At 59.2% G+C, this 21,265-nt stretch overlaps 2 protein-coding genes across 5 annotated transcripts in view; both read left to right on the top strand.

The window, feature by feature from the left end:
- Positions 1 to 15,921, top strand: part of MYO9B (myosin IXB) — an 89,544-nt gene extending 73,623 nt beyond the window's left edge. For 2 of the 3 annotated variants that reach the window (XM_082650456.1, XM_082650457.1), the window contains exons 21-41: positions 572 to 721; positions 805 to 971; positions 1,655 to 2,536; positions 3,256 to 3,328; positions 3,477 to 3,598; positions 5,357 to 5,490; positions 5,771 to 5,961; positions 7,216 to 7,314; positions 7,424 to 7,597; positions 7,707 to 7,748; positions 7,957 to 8,068; positions 8,836 to 8,909; positions 9,437 to 9,629; positions 9,740 to 9,868; positions 10,069 to 10,174; positions 10,456 to 10,587; positions 12,359 to 12,482; positions 12,994 to 13,041; positions 13,388 to 13,534; positions 14,244 to 14,367; positions 14,488 to 15,021. In XM_082650456.1, coding sequence (XP_082506582.1) covers positions 572 to 721; positions 805 to 971; positions 1,655 to 2,536; positions 3,256 to 3,328; positions 3,477 to 3,598; positions 5,357 to 5,490; positions 5,771 to 5,961; positions 7,216 to 7,314; positions 7,424 to 7,597; positions 7,707 to 7,748; positions 7,957 to 8,068; positions 8,836 to 8,909; positions 9,437 to 9,629; positions 9,740 to 9,868; positions 10,069 to 10,174; positions 10,456 to 10,587; positions 12,359 to 12,482; positions 12,994 to 13,041; positions 13,388 to 13,534; positions 14,244 to 14,367; positions 14,488 to 14,903 — 3,639 coding nt within the window. In that variant the 3' untranslated portion in view covers positions 14,904 to 15,021. Of the gene's footprint in view, positions 1 to 571; positions 722 to 804; positions 972 to 1,654; positions 2,537 to 3,255; positions 3,329 to 3,476; positions 3,599 to 5,356; positions 5,491 to 5,770; positions 5,962 to 7,215; positions 7,315 to 7,423; positions 7,598 to 7,706; positions 7,749 to 7,956; positions 8,069 to 8,835; positions 8,910 to 9,436; positions 9,630 to 9,739; positions 9,869 to 10,068; positions 10,175 to 10,455; positions 10,588 to 12,358; positions 12,483 to 12,993; positions 13,042 to 13,387; positions 13,535 to 14,243; positions 14,368 to 14,487 lie in introns of all 3 variants that reach the window. The other variant, XM_082650458.1, reaches the window with a different exon arrangement.
- A 1,515-nt stretch (positions 15,922 to 17,436) lies between these two features.
- Positions 17,437 to 20,641, top strand: USE1 (unconventional SNARE in the ER 1; the record flags this gene model as incomplete). 2 transcript variants are annotated; one of them, XM_082649976.1, is made up of 8 exons in its annotated part: positions 17,437 to 17,577; positions 17,889 to 17,938; positions 18,082 to 18,160; positions 18,249 to 18,401; positions 19,141 to 19,153; positions 19,582 to 19,609; positions 20,041 to 20,215; positions 20,459 to 20,641. In XM_082649976.1, the coding sequence occupies 8 exons, from the start codon at positions 17,437 to 17,439 to the stop codon at positions 20,639 to 20,641; spliced, it is 822 nt and encodes a 273-aa protein (XP_082506102.1). The 2 variants fall into 2 exon arrangements, with proteins under 2 accessions (XP_082506102.1, XP_082506103.1); XM_082649977.1 differs by having other exon boundaries at positions 18,082 to 18,121.
- Positions 20,642 to 21,265: the final 624 nt, after the last annotated feature.

Here is a 21,265-nt window from a genome sequence, read left to right on the forward strand (position 1 = left end):
AAGGTAGAAATAATTCATGTATCCATCAACAGATGATAGATAAACAAAACGTGGGCCATTCACTTAGTGGAGTATTATTCAGCCCTGATACACGCTTACGTGGATGAACCTTGAAAACGTCATGCTGAGTGAAAGAAGTCAGACACAAAAGGCCACAGATTGTGTGATCTCATTAATATGAAATGTCCAGAACATGTAAATCCATAGAGACAGAAAGCAGATTAGTGGTTGCCAGGGGCTGGGGGAGGGGGGTTAGGAAATGACTGCTGATGGGCACGGAGTTTCCCTTTGGGGTGATGGAAATGTTTCAGAGCTAGATCCAGGTGATGGCTGCACAATATTGTGAATGTACTAAATGCCACTGAATTGTTCACTTTAAATGGTTAATTTTATGTTCTGGGAATTCTATCTCAATATTTAAAAAAAAAAAAAAAAAACCTCCCCTTGGTCAGGTCAGGTCAGTCAGCACACCAGCTTGGTCTCACGTAATCCCGGGGTGGGCTGAGCAGACCTGTCGAGTACAGGGGTTCTGGAGGCCATGTTGACCCCTCCTGTGCCCACTCCCTGCTAGGTTTTCCTGAAGGAGACGGAGCGGCAGGCCCTGCAGGAGACACTGCACCGGGAGGTCGTGCGGAAGATCCTGCTCCTGCAGAGCTGGTTCCGGATGGTGCTGGAGCGCAGGCACTTCCTACAGATGAGGCGGGCGGCCGTCACCATCCAGGTCCTGAGGGGGCCCGTGGGGCCGGGGGCGGGGGTGGCCGGGGTCTCGCCCTCCCAGCCCCTGAATGCCCCCTCCACTCTCAGGCCTGCTGGCGGTCCTACCGCGTCCGCCGGGCACTGGAGAGGACACAGGCAGCAGTGTACCTCCAGGCCGCATGGAGGGGCTACCGGCAGCGGGCAGCCTACCAGCTCCAGAGACAGACCATCATCCGTCTGCAGAGCCTCTGCCGGGGGCACCTGCAGCGCAGGAGGTGAGCAGAATGGGACCAAGCCCCCCGCCCCCCCCCGCCCCCCAGAACATTCCACTCACCGAAGGGCTGCCTGAGACACCGTCTGGCCAGTGGAGCTGTCTGGACACAGGGAGGCTGAGGAGGGGCTGGCAGGCATCTAGCCATCTGGGCACACAGGACCCTAGAGGGATGCTCCAGGGCTGGTAGGTGGCACCTACTGGCAAAACCCCAGGTCACCACTGGCGGTACTCAGTCTCTGCCAGGGACCCCCGCACCACCACTGCACCTGCCCACCCCAGGCAGGTTGGCAGGGCACCTGGATTCAGAGCTGGAGGGTTCAGGCCACCAGGACCAGCCATCAGGGGGCTCCCCTCACCCCCGCTCACACACGAAGCCTGGGAATCCACCAGGACAGGGACCCCAAAGGAATTCAGAGGGTTCTGAACAGATCCCTCCCACAACAGACCTGATAAAGGTTCCCCTGAACCAGCCAGGCAGAGGTGGCCATGACAACAAGAGGCCATTCCGTGTCTCCCCCTTCCCTGACTGAGGAGGTTCTGCCTTTCCAGAAGCATCTCTGAGGGCCAGGGTCTCGCCACATGCCACCTGGCCCCCCACCCCTGCACCTGCAGGTAGAAAAGGGGTCCCCAACGCCCTGGGTGGATTTGTTCCTGAAAGCACTCCCTTCACTTTCCCCCCACCAGCTTCAGCCAGATGGTGGCAGAGAAGCAGAAGGCTGCAGAGAAGGAGAGGGAAGCCCAGCGAGCCGCCAAACAGGAAACAGCAGAGACCGGGCCGGGCTGGGCAGCTGGGCAGGAGCCCTCGCAGGGCCCAGAACCATCCAAGGACGGCGAGCATTTGGAGCTGGAGCCCGAGGCGTGGCCCAGTGACGGGTCCCCCGTGGAGAGCTCCCGACCGGAGAAGGCGCCCCCAGCCCAGAAAAACGCAGCCGAAAGTCACGAGAAAGTGCCCAGCAGCCGGGAGAAGCGCGAGTCACGCCGGCAGAGGGGGCTGGAGCACGTGAAGCTCCAGAACAAGCACATCCAGTCCTGTAAGGAAGAGCACGCCCTCAGAGAACCTTCTGGAAGGGCCATCCCAGAGCCACAAGAGAGCCTCGCAGAAGACAGAAAGGAGGACAGAGAAGATGAAAGCCCTCGGGACGCGAGGACGGACACAGGGCTGGCTCCTCCTGAAAAGCAGCCCGAGGAGCCCCCGCAGCCCACGCCGGGCAGCCTGGTCCCAGCTGAAGCCCAGGGCGGGAGCCCCAGGCCCGGCCACGTGGAACGACCCACCAGCCTGGCCCTGGACAGCAGGGTCGGCGTGCCGGCCCCCGGTGCCACCCCGGAGACTCCCAAGGACAAGAGCAAGCTGGGGGTTGGCCCGAGGGCCCAGGACAGGCCCGAGAGCCCAGGAGGCTCCACCCAGATTCAGCGGTACAGGGACCCAGACGCCGAGCGGCTGGCCAGCGCCGTGGAGCTGTGGCGGGGCAAGAAGCTGATGACCGCTGGCCCCAGCACCGTGCTGAGCCAGTCCCTGGACCTCAGCAAGCGGCACCGGGCCGAGGGGGTCGCCCTCACGCCCACAAAGTAAGCCCTGTACCCTCCTTTCTCCAAGGGCTGGGGTGGGCGGGCAGGGTCGGGGGTTACATAACCAAAGCCTGGAGCAGGACCGAGGCAGCGCCACGCATCCCAGAAACGCGTGAGGCTCTGTGCCTGAGAGCTGACACCAGGTGGGTAGGAGCCCCAAGGAAGAAGGGCCCAGGGGGTGGGGAGAGGCTCGGGGAAGACGAGGCACCTTCCGGGAACCCTGAAGCCCCTGTCCAAATGAGCCCAGTTCACACAGAAAGCCTCCAGCCTTGTGGAAAGTGGTCCCTTGGGTTGAGGTCCCCCCCCTCCCCAGCCTGCCTGGACCTCAGTTTCCTCATCAACAGTGGGACTGATTACACGCACCCAGAGGCTGAAAGAGCAGCTCTCGACACACTCGGACCCCAGTTGGCTAAATATTGGTGACTCCGAATCACCAGCCCCTTGTCCCAGAGGGCTGCCTGTCCAAAGGAATAAAGAGATGGAGGAAGATGCAGGCCTTTTGCTAGGGCAGGCTTTCTCGGCCTTGGCACAGTGGACCCCTGGGGCCGTCTCGATCTCTGTGGTGGGGGCCGTCCTGGGCACGGTGGGGGGCAGAACAGCATCCCTGGTTTCCGCCCACCAGATGCCAGTAGCACTACCCTCTCCCTCTCAGTCATGGCAACCCCAAATGTCTCCTACTCACCCTTGTCAGTAAAAGCCACATTTCTGTGATCTCGCAGGGAGAGGCGCATTTCCTTATCCACGAGCGACGTCTCCAGGCTCCTCTCGTCCCCGTCCCAGACCAAGACTCAGGTAAAGCTTTAGGCGGCAGCTCTCACCCCTGAGGGTCCAAGCACCACCAGAAGGGAACGGTGGATAGAATGCATGGTGGCACCGGGACCCACACCTTCCCTCCGGAGAGGGCGCCTGCCTTTGCTTACCCAGCCCCCCTCCCCTACAGCCTTCTGCAGAAACCATGGACGGGGAGCCCAGCACGAAGAAGCTGGCCATCCAGAAGAAGAAGTCGGGTGACGCATCCTTGGGGACAGATGCTGGGCTGTCCCCAGGCTCCGTCGATTCTAAGTAAGTGTGGGGTTTTGGGGTGTGGGCTCAGGCCACCAGAGGACACCCAGGGTGTCCAGGTCCTCCAGTCCCGGAGCAGTCTGATCTCCTAAGCTGATCACACGTTTCTCACTTTTTTTTTTTTTGGCCACACGGCTTGAAGTATCTTAGTTCCCTGACCAGGATTGAACCTGGGCCCTGGCAGTGAAAGCACAGAGTCCTAACCACTGAACCACCAGGAAATTCCCATAAGCCGACTGCACTTATATGAAGCTCTTTTGGGGAGACGTTCGCTTAGCAGTTCCGTGAGGAGAAACCCACGCGGAGCTCAGGTTGTGGCCACATTGGGGTGAAATGATTCCCACTGAAACCTAGAGCCAGTGTGGGTCACCTCCTCTGAGGCCACAGACAGACAGTGTCCATTTGGCTGTTTATGGAATGAGAACCAGCTCCCAGCTTCTCCATCCCCACATCCAGGAACCCCTCCTTGGTCCTTAGATAGCAAAAACTGGGCCAAGGCTCTGTCCCCAGAAAGCCTCTGCCACAGTGCTCTGTTCACAGAGCAGAGAGGTTGGGCCCTGGGACGGGGGAGCTTTGACCCAAACTCAGGACGGGAGCCTGAGGACGGTGAGGAACGGGCTGCAGTGGGAGGAGAGAGCCCCCTACTTTCAGGAGACCCCACCACCACAACAAAGTACCACAAACAGGGTGTCTTCAAACAATAGGAGTTTACTCTCTTGTGGTTCTGGAGGCCGGAAGTGTGAAATCAAGGTGTGGGCAGGGCCGTGCTCCCTCCAAAGGATCTCGGGGAGGATCCTTCCTTGCCTCTTCCAGCTTCTGGGGGCTCCAGGCATTCCTTGGCTTGTGGCTGCATCACCCCCCCTCCAATCTCAGCCTCTGTCTTCACATGACATTCGTCTCTCCCCTGTGTCTTCTCTTTTTCTGTCTCTTATAAAGACACTTGTCATGGGCTTTAGAGCGCATCTGGGTAATCCAGGATGACTCAGAATCTTGAGATCCTTCATTTAGTGTCCTAGTCCATTCGGGCTACTGTAACAAAACACCACAGACTGACCTGGAGGCTGGCAGTCCAAGATCAAGGTGCCGGCAGATTTGATATCTGATTCATAGACACCTTCTTCTTGCTGGGTCCTCACATGGCGGAAGTGGTGAGGGAGCTCTCTGGGGTCTCTCATGAGGGCATGAATCCCATTCATGATGGCTCCACCCTCATGACCTAATCAGCTCCCAAAGGCCCCACCTCCCGACACCATCACACTGAGAGTTAGGCTTCAACATACAGATATGGGGGGACACATATTCAGTCCATAGCATTTAGTCACATCTGCAAAGACCATTTTCCCAGATAAGATCATGCTTATAGACCCTGAGTGTTAGCACATGGACATACCTTTTGGGTGGAGCCACCATTCACCCCATCACATGCCCAGTATCCATAGTACATGATTTGCTATTTATTCTTTGAGGTTTTTTTCCCCTAACCTTGTGCCTATAAAAGAATCTTGGGGGAGGGGACGGGGGGGTAATTTTTTTTTTAATGTGAAAATGGGGTCACGCTGTGACATCTGCTCAGCATCTCGCTCTTTTGCCCGACTCCCCTGTCAGTTCACACAGATCAACCGTATTTTTAGTGGCATCCCCTTCCAATGATAACCAAGACGAGGGCTATTTCTCATTACAGTAAGTGGACCCTTGTTTGGCCTCACATCTGCCTTCATTTCCTGAGGCTTAAGCGGAATCCCTTACTTTGTCCTACAGATCCACGTTTAAGAGACTTTTCCTGCATAAGAACAAGGATAAGAAGTACAGCCTGGAGGGCACAGAGGAGACAGAGAACACAGTACCCGGGCAAGTCGTACTGGAAGCCGCCGCCATGAAGAAGAATCTAGAAGGTTGGTCTCCCGCAGCCTCAGGGACAGACAGCAGAGCCACTGGGGCCCCTGAGGACAGTCTCCAGATGGGGCCTTGAGTCAGCTGTGGGCCAAGCCCTGGCTGCAGGGCTTTGGGACTGGTCCCCATCCCCAGAGGCGCTCTCTGGCCGCGGACCTCAGTGTGTGACAGCACAGGTCCCTGGTTCTCTGCACTTGTGACCATGCCCCAGAGGCCAACCTGAGTCTTCCCCAGGAACCCACGGCCCTTACCAGCCTCTCCTGCCTCCCGCCCCCTCCCCAGCCCCCTCCAGCCACCAGCACCGCCACGCCGCCGGCGAGAAGCACGCCAAGGAGCCAGGAGGCAAAGGGAAGAAGAACCGGAACCTCAAGATTGGCAAAATCACGGTGTCAGAGAAGTGGCGAGAGTCGGTGTTCCGCAAGATCACCAACGCCAACGAGCTCAAGTACCTGGATGAGTTCCTGCTCAACAAGGTGGGCCAGCCGGGGCCCCGGGCCTCCCCAGAGAGCCTGGCAGTTTTGCAAACCACCTGGCAGTTTTGCAAACCGTCACACCAAAGCCTTTATCAGGCGCGAATGGAAAGTCCAGGTCCACGGTTCCAACACACAGAAAGTTCTGGAAACCACACCCTTGTTCCTAAGTTTGGCATCAGCTGCTTTTCTGTAAAACCTGGCAGGGGTTCCCGAGAGGTCGCTTGTAGCCTACATTCATCCTGCTCGGTGGGGATGCTTACGTTTTGCTACAAAATGTGTGTCTTATTATGGGGGCCGCACAGAACGTGTGGAAGCGAGTCACACCTGCATCACCTGATTCTGGGACCCCCGGCCCTGCCGGAATCATCTAGAGCACACATGCATGTGCACACGTGGGTTGGGCGCCCAGCAGAGGCATTCTGTCCTGCAGTTCCTGCCCAGGAAGTTTGAGATCCGCTGTTGAAAGACACGTGGTTTGCTGTCTCAGAGCGCCCCTTGGGGGCAGTGGCCCACTTTCTCACACACATGAGAAAAAGGAAGCATTAGCCTCCAGAATAATCTTCCAGGCAAGGCACCTGACAGGTGTCCTGCCAGGCTGCTCCTGTAGGTCCTGCAACATTTCCTTGTCCTGCCGCTCAGCTGCAGCTGACCGCGAACAAATTATTTTACTTAGCACACACTTTTACAAAATGCGTTCAGTTCCAGGCAATGATTGAGCACTTAGCGTGCGAGACAGAGGTGAAGAAATCACAGCCTGCACTCAGGGTATTCATGGCCCCAGCCGCAGGCAGTCCCACAGCAAACAGTGTGGTGTTTGAGAGCTTCAGAAGGAGACAGAGGGCTGACAGGAACAGTTAAGGGGTGGAGGCATGGTGAAATGACCAGGCCATTTGAGGCAGCCCCCGTCCTGGAGCACAGCCGGGCACTGAGCGCCGGGGTGGGGCGGCAGGAAGGGCCCCAGTTAAACCAGTGTTTCTCAGCCAGGGGTGAGTCTGCCCCCAGGGGACACATGGCAACATCAGTAGATGTTTTTAGTCCTCACAAGCTACCAGCATCTGGTGGGGGAGGCCAGGGGTGCTGCTCAACACCCACAGTGAGTGATCTCCGACACATCAGGGTTGGCAAGAGGGCCGGGATGTTTCCCTGCAAGCCCAGGGGAGCCAGGGAAGGACTTGGGATGGGGCGGAGCTATGGCCGCCCAGATGCCCGGCCTGAGGTCACGTGGGGTCAGCACACCTCTCCCTTCCTCTCCAGATAAATGACCTGCGTTCCCAGAAGACTCCCATCGAGAGCTTATTCATCGAAGCCACCGAGAAGTTCCGAAGCAACCTCAAGACCATGTATTCCGTCCCTGTACGTGGAGCCCCAGCCCCAGGGAGGGCCCCCGCGGCAAACCCCGTGCCCTCCCCCGGGCACCCCCGTCTGTCTGTCTCACAGAGGCTCACACCCTGCATTGCTACAGAACGGGAAGATCCACGTCGGCTACAAGGACCTGATGGAGAACTACCAGATCGTCGTGAGCAACCTGGCGGCCGAGCGCGGCGAGAAGGACACCAACCTGGTCCTCAACCTCTTCCAGTCGCTGCTGGACGAGTTCACCCGCGGGCACACCAAGAACGACTTCGAGCCTCCCAAGGTGGGTGCTACCGCTCCAGGCGAGGGAGGGTCCCGGCGCCAGGACGTCGCTGGGGTGGGGGTGTCCCCAGGGGACCCCACACAGAGCTGGCCTTTGTGCTCCCTCACAGCAGAGCAAAGCTCAGAAGAAGAAGCGGAAGCAGGAACGTGCTGTGAGTATGTGTGTTCTCGCGTGCACGTGCACGGGTGTGCGCATGTCTGTGTGTGCACATGTGCACGCGGGCGGGTGTGTGTTTTCCTACTCGGCCTTAAGGGCCCCCGGTCCTGAGATGCCGCAGGCAGCGTCCCCACTGTGCGGCCCCGTGGCCACCTCGTTGGGGGTCCACCTTCCCACTCGGCCCCCCTCCCCCACTGCTGCAGGTCCAGCAGCACAACGGGCACGTGTTCGCCAGCTACCAAGTAAGCATCCCCCAGTCCTGCGAGCAGTGCCTCTCCTACATCTGGCTCATGGACAAGGCCCTGCTCTGCAGCGGTGAGTGCCTCTCGCCCACCGATCGCCCACCGTGCCCCTGACCGCCCCCCCCCAGGCCCCCCGACTCCCACTGCACACCCCTTGACCCCCCACCATGTCCCCAACCCCTCACGGTGCACCCGGGCCTTCACCCCAGCTACAGGGTTGATCCTCCCAGAGCACTGCCCCTCACCACAGGGGCAGTAAGGCCGCACCTCACCCACTCAAACGCCCCGCTGTCACGCTGGGGCAGGGGCCGGTCCTCAACTGACCCCCAGGCCCCCCCCCCCAACTCCGCAGCCTCCCCTCTGCACGCCTACCTGGGCAAGTCACCCTGGGCCGTATCTCCGGGTCTTTGTTCATGCTGCTCTCACTGCCTGAAGTGCTGGCCCCTCCCCCATGTGCCAGGCAAGGCCAGTCAGTCCCCACAGGGACCCTGAGAGCCAGGTGCAGCCCAGGGTGAGCCAGCCGGCCCCCAGTCAGGCAGCCAGGAGGTGGCCAAGGCCGGGTGGGGAGCCAGTCAGCCCCCAGGGGCCCAGGCTGGGTCAGGAGTCCTCTAGCACTGCAGTTTTCCCGCCAGGACCAGTCAGGGTTGGCTTTCTTTTCGGGCCAGGGTAACCTCTCCCCTTGGCCCCTGTGTGAGGAGCAGCCCGCCACTCCGTGTCCATCGTAAATACCCAGGCAGTTGTCACTGTCCTGAGACACGGGGACAGGCGGCCACGGGACCCATGGGTCCCCGATGCGCGTCAGTGACCGCCCTCTCCCCCTCCCCCACCATGACCTCCTAGTGTGCAAGATGACCTGCCACAAGAAGTGTGTGCACAAGATTCAGACCTACTGCTCTTACACAAGTGGGAAGAAGGTGAGCCTGCTGGGGCCGGGAACTCTCCAGAACACCTGGGGGAGGCCGTTCTGAGAGATGTGGAGGAGAAGGGTGTGCTAGGTGCAAGGCCAAGGCTGGGTGTCAGGTGGGAGCACGGAGCTGGTGGGAGGGGCTGGTCCCGAAGCAGAGCGCACCCCGGTCCTGTCAGAGCCCCCAGAGGGTCCCCCAAAGCTGGGGCCAGGCTTGTGTGTGCACCCCAGGCCTTGGCCCTGCTCTTCCCCCCTCCAGGTGGAAGGAAACCCCTACCCTGCACGAGGGAGGCGGGGTCCTACGGGCTGGCACAAGCCAGGATCAGCTGGGCGGAGGGGACTGTGGTACTTCACACAGGGACCCCCTGCCAGCAGCCATCCGGGGACCTCCACAGCCCGGCACCTCTGGCAGCCGTGCAAGAGAGGACGAGGAGCACGGGGGGTGGCGGCCACAGAGGAAGCCGGGCTGAGGGGGGCGGGTGACAGGGAGGACAACCAGCCCAGGCCTGACCCTCACCCCCATCCCCGTCGTCGCAGATCGAGCCAGGCACTGAGCCGGGCCACTTTGGCGTGTGCGTGGACAGCCTGACCAGCGACAAGGTCTCAGTGCCCATCGTGCTGGAGAAGCTTCTGGAACACGTGGAGATGCACGGCTTGTACACCGAGGGCCTCTACCGCAAGTCGGGTGCCGCCAACCGCACGAGGGAGCTCCGGCAGGCGCTGCAGACAGGTGGGTGCTGCGGACAGGTAGGTGTCAAGGGCAGGAGGGCACCGCGTGGGGCTCCAGGCTCGGCCCTCCTGCCTTCCCCGAGCTCACCGGCTGCCGCGCCCTCCCCGCAGACCCCACGGCAGTCAAACTGGAGAACTTTCCCATCCACGCCATCACCGGGGTGCTCAAGCAGTGGCTGCGGGAGCTGCCCGAGCCCCTCATGACCTTCGCCCAGTACGGCGACTTCCTCCGCGCCGTCGGTGAGTCCCACTGTGGCGAGAGCCGGCAGGTTGGTCGAGGTCGGGGCTCAGAGCCTCGAGCACGTGCTGTGGCCGGTCAGGGAGGACGGACCCCCGTGCCCCCAGCTGAGAAACCGGGCCCCAGACAGTGGGAGGCTCCCCGGTGCCCTGGGGCCTGTCGGGTGAGGGCCGCAGGGAGCTGACCCCCAGGACCCTCCTAGAGCTGCCAGAGAAGCAGGAGCAGCTGGCCGCCATCTACGCCGTCCTGGAGCACCTACCAGAAGCCAACCACAACTCCTTGGAGAGGCTCATCTTCCACCTGGTCAAGCAAGTGCCTGCCGTCCTCTTGCCCCGTTCTCTGGGGGGTGGGGTCCCAGCAAGAGCCACCCCACGGCGTTCCCCGGGCTGGCGTTCTCTGGTGGCTCCACACCAGGACGTGAGCCCATACTGGGGGGTCCAGAAGGGGGCCCCCGGCTTCTTCGTGGCGCCTCTCCACCCTGCAGGAGCGAGCGTTTCTCACCTCCCGGCTGCAGCAGCACTTTCCCGGGATCTGGACTCTGGCCTTGGGGCTCCCTGTGGCCACCCCCTAACTGCCGCTCGCTCCACAGGGTGGCCCTGCTTGAGGACGTGAACCGAATGTCACCCAGCGCACTGGCCATCATCTTTGCGCCCTGCCTCCTGCGCTGCCCCGACAACTCGGACCCGCTAACCAGCATGAAGGACGTCCTCAAAATCACCACGTGAGTACCAGGACCGGCTGGCCGCCACCCCGCAACATGCACTCGGGGCAGCCGAGCCAGGGATCCCACAAACGAAAGAGGAGAGCCCTCTCCAGAATCCTGGGACTGGCCTGGCCTCGGTAGCGTGTAAATGTGCCTGCAGAGGAAAGTCTAGAAGAACACAGCCCGATCACAACGGCCCCAGGAGGTGTCCTGAGCACTGGGGTCCTGGGTAAACTTCGTTTGGTCTCCCCACCCTTCTTTCTTTTCTAATGAACACACGTGACTTTTGTACTAAAACCGAACTTCTAATGAAGTCTGCACGTGCGGTGGCTGCTGTGAGCGGCGAGCAGGGCTCTTCTGACAGACGAGGGACAGGAAGCAGCCTGGCCTCCTGGTGGCATCGTAGGGCTCACACATGCCCAGACCCAGGTGGAGACCTGGCAGCATCTCCTCAAGCAGCAAGAGCATCACTTCTGAGTTCTCTTGAGGGTGAAAAACCAAAAAAGGGGAGAAATCCCTCATCTTCTGTCCAGGGTGAGGGGCAGATGGTGAAGCCCCACATTCCCAGCCTCTGGGAGCAGTGAGAGCCTGCAGCAAACAGAAGCGGTTGTCTCAAGGTTCCTTCTTCCCCACAAACGATCTTTGAAAGTTCTCAGAAAGTGCTTCAAAAAAAAAAAAAAGTTCTCAGAAAGTACCTCAAGGGAATTCCCTGGTGGTCCAGCAGTTAGGACTCCGTGCTCCCAATGCAGGGGGCCCAGTTTCGATCCCTGGTCAGGGAACTAGATCCCACATGCATGCCACAACTAAGATCCCACGTGCCGCAACTGAGACCCGATGCAGCTAAATAAATAAATTTTTTTTAGAAAGCACGAAAAACAGGAAGTGCCTCAAAAGAACTCAGAAAGGGACTTCCCTGGTGGTCCAGTGGTTAGGACTCCGTGCGTCCACTGCAGGGGGCACGGGTTCGATCCCTGATTGGGAAATTAAGATCCCGCATGCCTCGCAGCGCACCCAAAATATAAAAATTAATTAAGAGAAAAAAAAAAAACTCAGAAGGTCAGCAGACATCCATCACTAAAAGGACAGTGTTTAGACTTCGAGTTGTAAAAATAAGAACCTGTCACCCAAGGCGGTTTCAGGAGGCAAAGCACAGGAAGGCCTGAGGGCTACGCCTGACAGTGCACACCCCACACCGCGGGCCACACTCAAGAGATCAGTGAACAGCTGCTGGTAGGCAGAGTGGAGGAGAGTCCAGTGTGGCCCTGACATTACCTGGGCAGCGGTATGCTGTTGACGGATTTGCTTCCAGCATGTTTTTTCTTATGTGGTCATGACAATGGGAAACCTGAGTCATGACTGCCTCTTCATCCAGTCTGAGTCCATCCGGTCCCACCACACCCTCCCTGCCTCGGTACTGACCACTGAGGCTGGCCCTGACCACTGAGCACATGTGCCTTGGGTCACAGTGCAGTTTTAGAGCCCTTGGGGCCAGCTGCCTGCAGCCCCTGGGACAAATCACCCCACCTCCATGGTACTGTACTTCCTCCTTCAAACGAGGAGGCTTATTAAGACAAGGATTCAGGCTCAGAGAGGTGGGGTGAGCTACACGAGGTCACACAGTGAGTGAACTGGGGCCACGATGGGAGCCACAGCCATGTCCGTGGCCCTGCCTGGTCTCTGGGTCTCTGTCTCAGCCACCATGCCCCAGTCTCGGGCCAGCATCTCCGTAGATGCAGGCCCCCATGCTGACCGTACCCCCAAGGCGGTAGCTGAGTCGCCTTCTCCACAGGTGCGTGGAGATGCTGATCAAAGAACAGATGAGGAAGTACAAAGTGAAGATGGAGGAGATCACCCAGCTGGAGGCTGCTGAGAGCATCGCCTTCCGGAGGCTCTCTCTTCTGCGACAAAACGCTGTGAGCAACGCAGGGTGGGACATCGGTGGGGGCGGGGCCCCCGAAGTGGGAGTGGGGACCGGTGGGCGGGGTTTGGACATTGGGCGGGGTCTCACTTATCCGTCCAGCACACTCTCCCAGCACACCCTGGGCCACCGGCAGCCTGACCTGGGGCCTCGTGGCAGCATGTTTAGGGGCTGATTCCTCACCTCGGCCAAAAGACCACCATCCTAGCTCAGCCTCAAGGCCAGCTGCCGCTCTCAGCAGTGGGGGTCCTGTCACCTACTTGGTGGTGGTCCTGGTCATCCTCCAGCCATGTCCCGGGCTGACCTGGGCCCCGCCCACAGGGGAACGTTGCCACAGCAGAAGTGGCCTCACAGTGGGGGGTAGAGGGATAAGGGGCCCGTCCCCGGGCTCCTGTGGGAGGATCCTGTCCTTGTCCCGACAGTCAGACGTGGCCTTATGCTCATGACTAGCGCCTGTGCCCTGGTCATGGCCCTGTGTGGTCACCCACTCTTCATCTCTCCCCCAGCCCTGGCCTCTCAAACTGGGGTTTTCGTCTCCTTATGAGGGGGTCCTGGTATGTACACGTACGGTGGGTCCTCCTCGCATGTCTCCCAGTGCGGTGCATGCTGGGGTTCCTCTCAACCCCTAGGGTCCTCGTAGGATAGACCGAGCGTGTCCTAACCTTCTGGAAGTGCATGCTGGGGGAAACCCATTGCCTGTTGATTGCCTGTGAAGATGACTAATGAACCACGTGCCGGCCGCTCGGTCCCTGCATGATCCCCGGAGAAGCCTCTCTAAGCCTAGCCACCCATGTCAGAACTAACCTCCCCCAGAGCTGCTTGCACCACCCTCTCTCCAGCCACAAGCACTGACCCCACCCACCCAGAGGGGCTGGCCAGACCTGCCGCTTCTCTTTGCAGATCAAGAACCCCAAGACCCGGATGAGCAGCAGCGGTGGCCTGGAGGAGCTGGGGGTGCTGCCAGAGGAGGAAGTGGCCGGCGGTGAAGAGGATCGTGAGAAAGAGATCCTAATTGAGCGGATCCAGTCCATCAAGGAGGAGAAGCAAGTGTCTCTCCGAACCCTTGCCACACTCGGCCGCCCTGTCCAGCCCCCATCCACTGCCCCCCCACCACCACTATAGGGAATCTGGCTGTTAGGAAGCTAATGGGCTAGGCTCAGTCCCGCGGTCCAGTGCCCACCTCACGGGGTGCTGCTGTCCTAAAACACAGCCTAAGCTCGTTAAACCCCTGGCTTGACCACAGGGAATCACAGTGGCCCATAGGGAGAGAAGGGAAACAGACGGGTGATGCCTGAACTTTGTCTTAAAGTTGGCCTTAGCTAGGGCGATCCACCAGTTTGTTGTCCGGTCAAGATGGAAGTATGAACGGAGATGCTGTTTAAAAATTATGGCAGGAGAACAGGTGTAATCCAGGCCCCCTGGGCATCCTAGTCTTAGGAATAGGGTAGGGCACTCCAGGCAGCGGGAACAACGTGTGCAAAGGTCCTGAGGCAGGAGCCCCTCACTAGCTGAGTACTAGGCCAGATGCCTGGCTTCCCTCAGCAGCCTGACACCTTCCTCACATGACCTTCACTGAGTCAGGGGCATTTTGGGCCAGGTGTGCTTTCGGGGTTGGGTTTTGGGTGCTGGGAGCAGGGAGTCCCCTCCAGGACCAGGATGACCTACTCTGTCCCCTACTGGCCTGGCACTTTTCCATGGGGGCAGTCTTCAACCATGGAACAGCCTTGGACACTGTGACCCTCTCATCCCCAGGGAGGACATCACGTACCGGCTGCCAGAGCTGGACCCTCGGGGCTCCGATGAAGAGAACCTGGACTCAGAGACATCAGCTAGCACCGAGAGCCTGTTGGAAGAGCGGGCTGGGCGGGGGGCCTCGGAAGGTCAGTATTAAGGTAGCGTCTGCTTTTTTCCTTCCCATGTCCACACCCAGCAGGCCCCCGGGCGAGGGTCCGTCTGCCGGCCCTGAAGCTGCAGTAACCCTGCCATCTGTCTCTCAAAAGGGCCCCTCGCGCCTGCTCTCCCCTGCCCCAGCGCACCCACCCCGAGCCCCCTCCCCGAGGCGGCTGCCCCTCCTCGACGAAGGCCGTCGTCCTTCATGACGGTTAGAGTGAAGACCCCCCGGCGGACCCCCATCATGCCCACGGCCAACATCAAGCTCCCGCCCGGCCTGCCCTCCTATCTCCCTGGCCGGGCACCAGGTGCCCAGGAAGCTGCCACCCCGGTGAGGCGCCGAGAGCCACCTGCTCGCCGCCCAGACCAGGTACACTCTGTGTATATCACACCCGGCACTCACCTGCCCACTCAGGGCCCTCAGGAGCCCCTGGACAAGGACGACCGGCCACCTGGGACCAAGCGGAGGTACTCGGACCCCCCAACCTACTGCCTGCCCCCTGCCTCGGGCCAGGCCAATGGCTGAGGGCCCACAGCTGTCAGAGTCCGCAAATCCAAGGACGGCCCGGTGCCAGAGCTGGGTGCCAGAGCTCCAGAGCCAGCATTCAGTGGTCTGAGAAGGATCCGGAATGAAAAACTCCAAGAGCGATGTGAGGTGGGCACCAACTCCAAGTGAGTGCAGGCAGGGAGAGGCCGGCTGAGGCCCGGCTGCCCTTGCTGAGCCCCTACATCGCACAGAGTTGCCCGCCCAGAGAACTGAATCATGGCGGGCAGCCTGGCATCTCCCAGCTCCCCTTTTGTACGTTTTTCTGGTCACTGTTTCTTTGGGCGTGGTTTACATAACTTTAAACTGTAACAGCCTTAACAGAAGACCAAATTGTTTTTTTATATGTGTATGTACAAACTTTTATATTAACGCCCTGCATCTTCCTTATAACCTGGACATGAGTCTTCAGAGTAAAGGCCACACAGCCGCGAAGCTTTGGAGGCTCAGACCCACACTGAGGGACAGCTCGGGGGACAGTCTGAGGGCTAGGACCTTGCACGAGAGGTTTGGACGCTTGTGGCCCCTGACTGCCCCAAGTCTGTCTTGGACTCGTATTCTGGCCCGGCAGTGGCCACCTGGCCGGTGGCATTCGAGGGAACAGTGAGCCTTCCGTAGTGATCAAGACTGTTGGCTGGAGCCAGGACACGAGGTGGTAGGCAGCCTCCACTCCAGGCACCACAGACCTCACATCCCAGGGAGACTCGAAGGTGGCCATCACTCCTTGGTCCACTGTGCCCTGGACACAGGAGGCTGGAGGAGGCCACCCTTGGCACTGCCCGCCCCATGTGGCAGAACAGGAGCCCGCAACTCAGGACCACTCATGGGTGGGGAGGGCAAGGCCTGGAGTTGTATGTCCCTACAAGTCTACAGTGACAGCCTGGACATCTGGCATCTCCGGAGCGGGGCTCCCCTCCTGGGCTCAGCCCACTCTCCAGACACCTGGACACATGGCCCCAGACCTGGAACAAGAGGCACCCACAGGCCATGTGAAATTAAAAAAAAAAGTGCCTGAGAAGTGTCTGCATGCAGTTCCTATTCAGGCCAGCTCCAGGCTGAAAAAGCAGGGGTTGGCAGGTGGGGGTCAGCCCTGCGGCCTCAGCCAAGAGGGGTACAGGGCAGAGATTGGGCCCCTTGCCTGGAAGGAGCTGCCTTGTTCCTCCAACCGACTTTGCTGTTTGTTTGCTGGAATTTCACACATACTTTTCACACAAGGGATGTGGGCTTTGCTGGAAGTTCTTTTTATTGATCCAGAAAGCTGGGAAAGCAGGCAGCTCCTGGCAGAGCCACATTCAGTGAGGAGAGCCTGCTGTCCTGGGAGCTGCCTCCTGTCACACCTAGCCTCTCCCCAGCTGGGGCTTAAATGTCAACTGATGGGGCCATCCGCCGTGGGTGGGGTGTGGGGAGTCAGTCCTGGTGGACCCACTACAACCAGAAGCAACACTACCACCACCACCACCCCCAACCACCACAGAAGAGCTCCCAGGTTACAACCAGCTGGGCAGTTGTGGGAACTGGCTGGCAGGTGGGTCCTTTGGGGCGGGGGAGATGGAGACCATGACAAACCGGAGTTTCAATGGCACATGCAAGGAAGAGTTGGTGGGCTAGTCCAAGGCCACACAGCTGGGGTGGGGCGGGGCTGGGATTCAGACCCTGCCCTGTCTGCCTGTAGAGCCCCCCTTTATCAACACCCTGAGTTTGGTCTCATCCATGGTACGTTACAGGGCACCAGGCCCACCGGTGTGACCTGGACACAGGTGACCTGAAAGATGGGGAGATGGTTAAGGGCTGCATGCCAGGCTTCAGTCCCTGTGAAGCCCCCATCCTCACCCTGTCCACTCCAGGAGGGAGGACTCGAACAAGGGGCCTTGGCTTCCTGGGGACAAAGTGGGGGGGTTCTGTCCATGGGGGTCTGGGCATTGGGGGTGACCTCTCACTCCCAGGTTTAGCCCATGTCACTGCCACACTGCCGGTTTCCCAAGGGAGGAGACAGGTCCAGAAAAACTTAAGAAATTCGTAGAAGGCCACGGTGGGAGGTGGAGTCAGAGTCAGGGCTGGGACGGGATATCACAGCTGCAAAAGTTTGGAAATCATAGCCCGTTAAGTCTCGGATTCCTAAATCCCAGGTCAGAGCCTCTCCCCCAGGAGAATCTCCCCCAGGCTACCTGGATGCGGAAGAGCTCAGTGTGGGAAGAACCCAGAAAGGAGTGGGGAGCGGGGGAGGAATTTTGAGCAGGGGGTAAGTAATGAGCATGTCACGCGTTGCACGTGGGCCTGAAACGAAGGACTCGACCCTTTCAGCCCTTCCGGAAGGGTTAAGATGCTCGCGAGGATAAGCAAGCGATTGAGTCCTGAGTAAATACGGACTGGATGGCGCCTCTAATTGAAACAAGACAAGACTGAAAGAGCAAACGCCCAAACAAGAACGAGAGAGCCCCAAATAAGAATGAGAGAGCAAACCGGGAACTTCCGCCCGGAAGGAGGCCAATGAAAGACACTTCCGCCATCTCTTAAGATGGCGCCGGCGGAAGAGGCGGGTAACCGCTGGGTGGTGATGGCAGCGTCGAGGCTGGAGCTGAACCTGGTGCGGCTGTTGTGCCGCTGTGAGGCGATGGCAGCGGAGAAGCGGGACCCGGACGAGTGGCGTCTAGAAAAGGTGAGGGAAGCCCGTGTGTCCGCGTACAGCCCGAATCCCGGAGGGTGGTCCCCGCAGCCGGAGGCCACCGGGCCCGACTCCCCCACCCCGCCAGCCAATGAGGCCACGCCGCTTCCGGTTGGCTCCGCCACGTCCGTTTGCGCTGCTCCCCCGCCTCCTCCCTGGGGCCCAGCTGGTCCCGCCTCCTTGATACTTGGCTCCTCCCGTTCCAGCCCCGCCCCCGACCTGGCCCCGCCCCTTGGTGGCTTTAATCCCTTTGAGCCCGACGGTGGTGGGGGGCACTGGGCTGACACCCCACTTTTCGTCCCCAGTATGTGGGAGCCCTCGAGGACATGCTGCAGGCCCTGAAGGCACAGGCGAGGTGAGTGCAGGCGGCCACAAGTGTTCAAATCCGGGGCAGGGAGTAGAGTCCGGAATCCCTGGTCTCCAGTCCCTCCCTGCTAAGACCCTTCCCTGAACTGGGGACAGTGGGCAGGTTTTCTGTTTCCTCTTTTCCCCTTCCAGCAAACCGGCCTCCGAGGTGATCAATGAATATTCTCGCAAGGTAGATTTTCTGAAGGGGATGCTGCAGGCAGAGAAGCTAGTGAGTAAGGGGCACCTCTGTCTCCTCAGCCTTCATCATGCTCATCTGGGACCTGCCCCTCTGGTGACCCCTCTGCCCTCTTCTGCAGACCTCCTCCTCAGAGAAGGCACTAGCCAACCAGTTCCTGGCCCCTGGCCGAGTACCAACTACAGCCAGGGAACGGGTACCTGCCACGAAGACAGTACACCTACAGTCACGGGCACGGTACACCAGTGAGATGCGGAGTGAGCTGCTAGGAACGGTAGGGCTCCCTCCCTGGTCCCTGGGAAGCTTTGGTTGGGGACAGGAGTTCAGTGCCTGGGGGTGGCCAGAACAACAAATACTGTCAGGTGCAGGGATCCTAGGGGGCCCAACAGACTCTGCCCTGGACCATCAGAGAAAGCTTCCCAACAGAGAGGCACTGCAGCCAGGGCTTTGCTAGATGAATAAGAGTTTTGGTTCAAGGCAAAAATGGCACATCTCTGCTTAAGCCCCAGAGTTGGCCAGAGTAAGGTTTGGCCCCTGCCTCACCACACACAGATGAGTTTTTTCATCTGTAAAATAGGATGACAAATGCCTCTATGAGCACTTTATGTGGATCAGCTAAACCCTGCAAAATATGAGCTATTGTTTTCAGTTTAAAGATGAGAAAACTGGGCTTCCCTGGTGGCGCAGTGGTTGAGAGTCCGCCTGCCGATGCAGGGGACACGGGTTCGTGCCCCGGTCCGGGAAGATCCCACACGCCACGGAGCGGCTGGGCCCGTGAGCCATGGCCGCTGAGCCTGCACATCCGGAGCCTGTGCTCCTCAACAGGAGAGGCCACAACAATGAGAGGCCCGCGTACCGCCAAAAAAAAAAGATGAGAAAACTGAGGCTCAGAGGGCACAGGACTTGTCCAGGGTCCTGACTGAGGGTGGGGAGTTTCTGGGAGCAGAGAGAACAGAACAGGTCTGGGGGCATGGCAAGGTGGGTGACTTCGTGCCTCTCCTTTTTTCCCACAGGACTCTAGTGAAGGTGAGTCATCCTGAGCAGAACAGGACTCAAGGCCTGGGACAGACATGTGTCCTTGCTGCCCCACACCTCACGCCTAACCTGGCTCCCACAGGGTCTTCCACAGCCCAGGGAGAGTGTGTCCAGGGGCATTACCGGGTTATGCTTGGAAGCGGTGCTAGGACAGAGGAGCGGCCCCCAGAGGAAACAAAGTTGGACACTCCCAGCCCAAGGGGCCAAGGCTGGCTAGAGGGAAGGACTTGGGACCTGGGGGAGCCCAAATGAGGAAAACTTCCTAGAAGGGAAGCCTGATCAGGAGCCCACCCACTGGGGAGCAGACAAGATGAGAAACGGCATTATGAGTAGCAGACACATCCCAGGCAGTGGTCAGGAAGCTGGAAAACAACAAACCAATTCTCTCCTTCTTCCTGCTTGGCCTGTTTTGCTTCCAGAGCCTGAACTGGATGTGAGGAAGAGAATGTGAGTATCTTCAGCCCTTGGGCAGCATTGGGGGCAGGGGAGTTGGACAGACCTTGGGCCACTAAAGCGTCACCACGAAGCATCTAAACCACCAATCAGGGAATTCCCCAGCAGTCCAGCGGTTAGGACTCCATGCTCTCACTGCCAAGGGCCCGGGTTCAATCCCTGGTCAGGGAACTAAGATCCCACAAGATGTGCAGCGTGGCCAAAAATTTAAATTAAAATTAAATTAAAATTAAAAAAATAAACCACCAATCAAAGGCCACTTCTGAGGATGCTCTTCCCAGAAACCAAGGCAAAAAAGGGGAAACAGCCCCAAGCAGGGCAGTGGCTGGAACCACAACCTCTGGGTTCCTTGAGAACATGTTCGTTTCTTCCCTCCTCCCCCCACCACCCCTCCTACCCACCTGTCTATCCATCTGTGGGGTCAGTGGGGTCGCAGGGCCCAGGCCAGGGGATGAGAAGAAGTCAGCAGCCGAGCTAGACCTCGTCCTGCAGCGACACCAGAACCTCCAGGAGAAGCTGGCGGAGGAGATGCTAGGCCTGGCACGGAGCCTCAAGACCCACACACTGGCTGCCCAAAGTGTCATCAAGAAGGACAACCAGGTATGAGGACTCTGGGAACTCTAAAGCTTCTGCCCTGGGGCGTCAGAGAAGGCTTCCCAGCAGAAGGTCTCTATGGCTGGGGCTTCAATGGATGAATAGGAGTTTGGCAGAAGGCAAAAATGGCATTCCCAGCAGAGGAAACAGCACTGGCAAGGGCCAAGAGGTGTAGATTTGCTCCAGTGCAGTAGGAAGAGGCCACACTTGGACCCAGTCCTGTTGACATTCTCCCCACCTCACCCTCAGACCCTGTCGCACTCACTCAAGATGGCCGACCAGAACCTGGAGAAGCTGAAGACAGAATCTGAGCGGCTGGAGCAGCACACACAGAAGTCAGTCAACTGGCTGCTCTGGGCCATGCTTATCATCGTCTGCTTCATCTTCATCGGCATGATCCTCTTCATCCGTATCATGCCCAAACTCAAATAAAGACCTGGCCTGGCCCGCCTCACCTGTCCTCTCTCTGCCCTCCACCCCTGTCCAGGGGAACCTTTGGGGTGGGCAACTTGATGGGAAGGCCCTTGGTGCCCCTGAGAGCCACAGAGAGCACATGAACAGGGGAGGAAGGATGTCAGGCTGGGGGGGGGCGGGGGAGGAGGATAGTGCCTCAGCAAACCTACCTCCCGTTCCCCCCTGGTACCTACCTCACACTGGACAAGGCAGGGCCCCTAGAGGCCCCACGAGCTCCCAATCTGATAGAGCCAGAGTCAAACACATACCTGTGGGGTCAGAGTAAGGTCTGGAGGGTGGGGGAGGAGTGGGGCCATGCGTGGCGGCCAGCTTGGAGGAGGGGTGTCAGTGCTGGGCCTTCCTTGGGATTGAAGGTGATAATTCAGAGACAAGGCTTAGCCCACCCACTGCCACAGCCTAAGATCTTAGGACATTGCAGATGCTTCACATAGTCATTCAGCAAACACATGAGAATCAGTGGAGACCCTGCCCTGCCCAGGTCATAGTCTGATCACTTCAGACAAGAACTGGGTGGGCACTGGAGTTGGGACCCTGGAAGGGATTATTGAGCACGAGTCCAGGGGAATTGTGGGTCCTGGGCTC

Source organism: Grampus griseus (genome assembly GCF_964374135.1).
Source record: "Grampus griseus genome assembly, chromosome: 3".
NCBI classification, from domain to species: domain Eukaryota; kingdom Metazoa; phylum Chordata; class Mammalia; order Artiodactyla; family Delphinidae; genus Grampus; species Grampus griseus.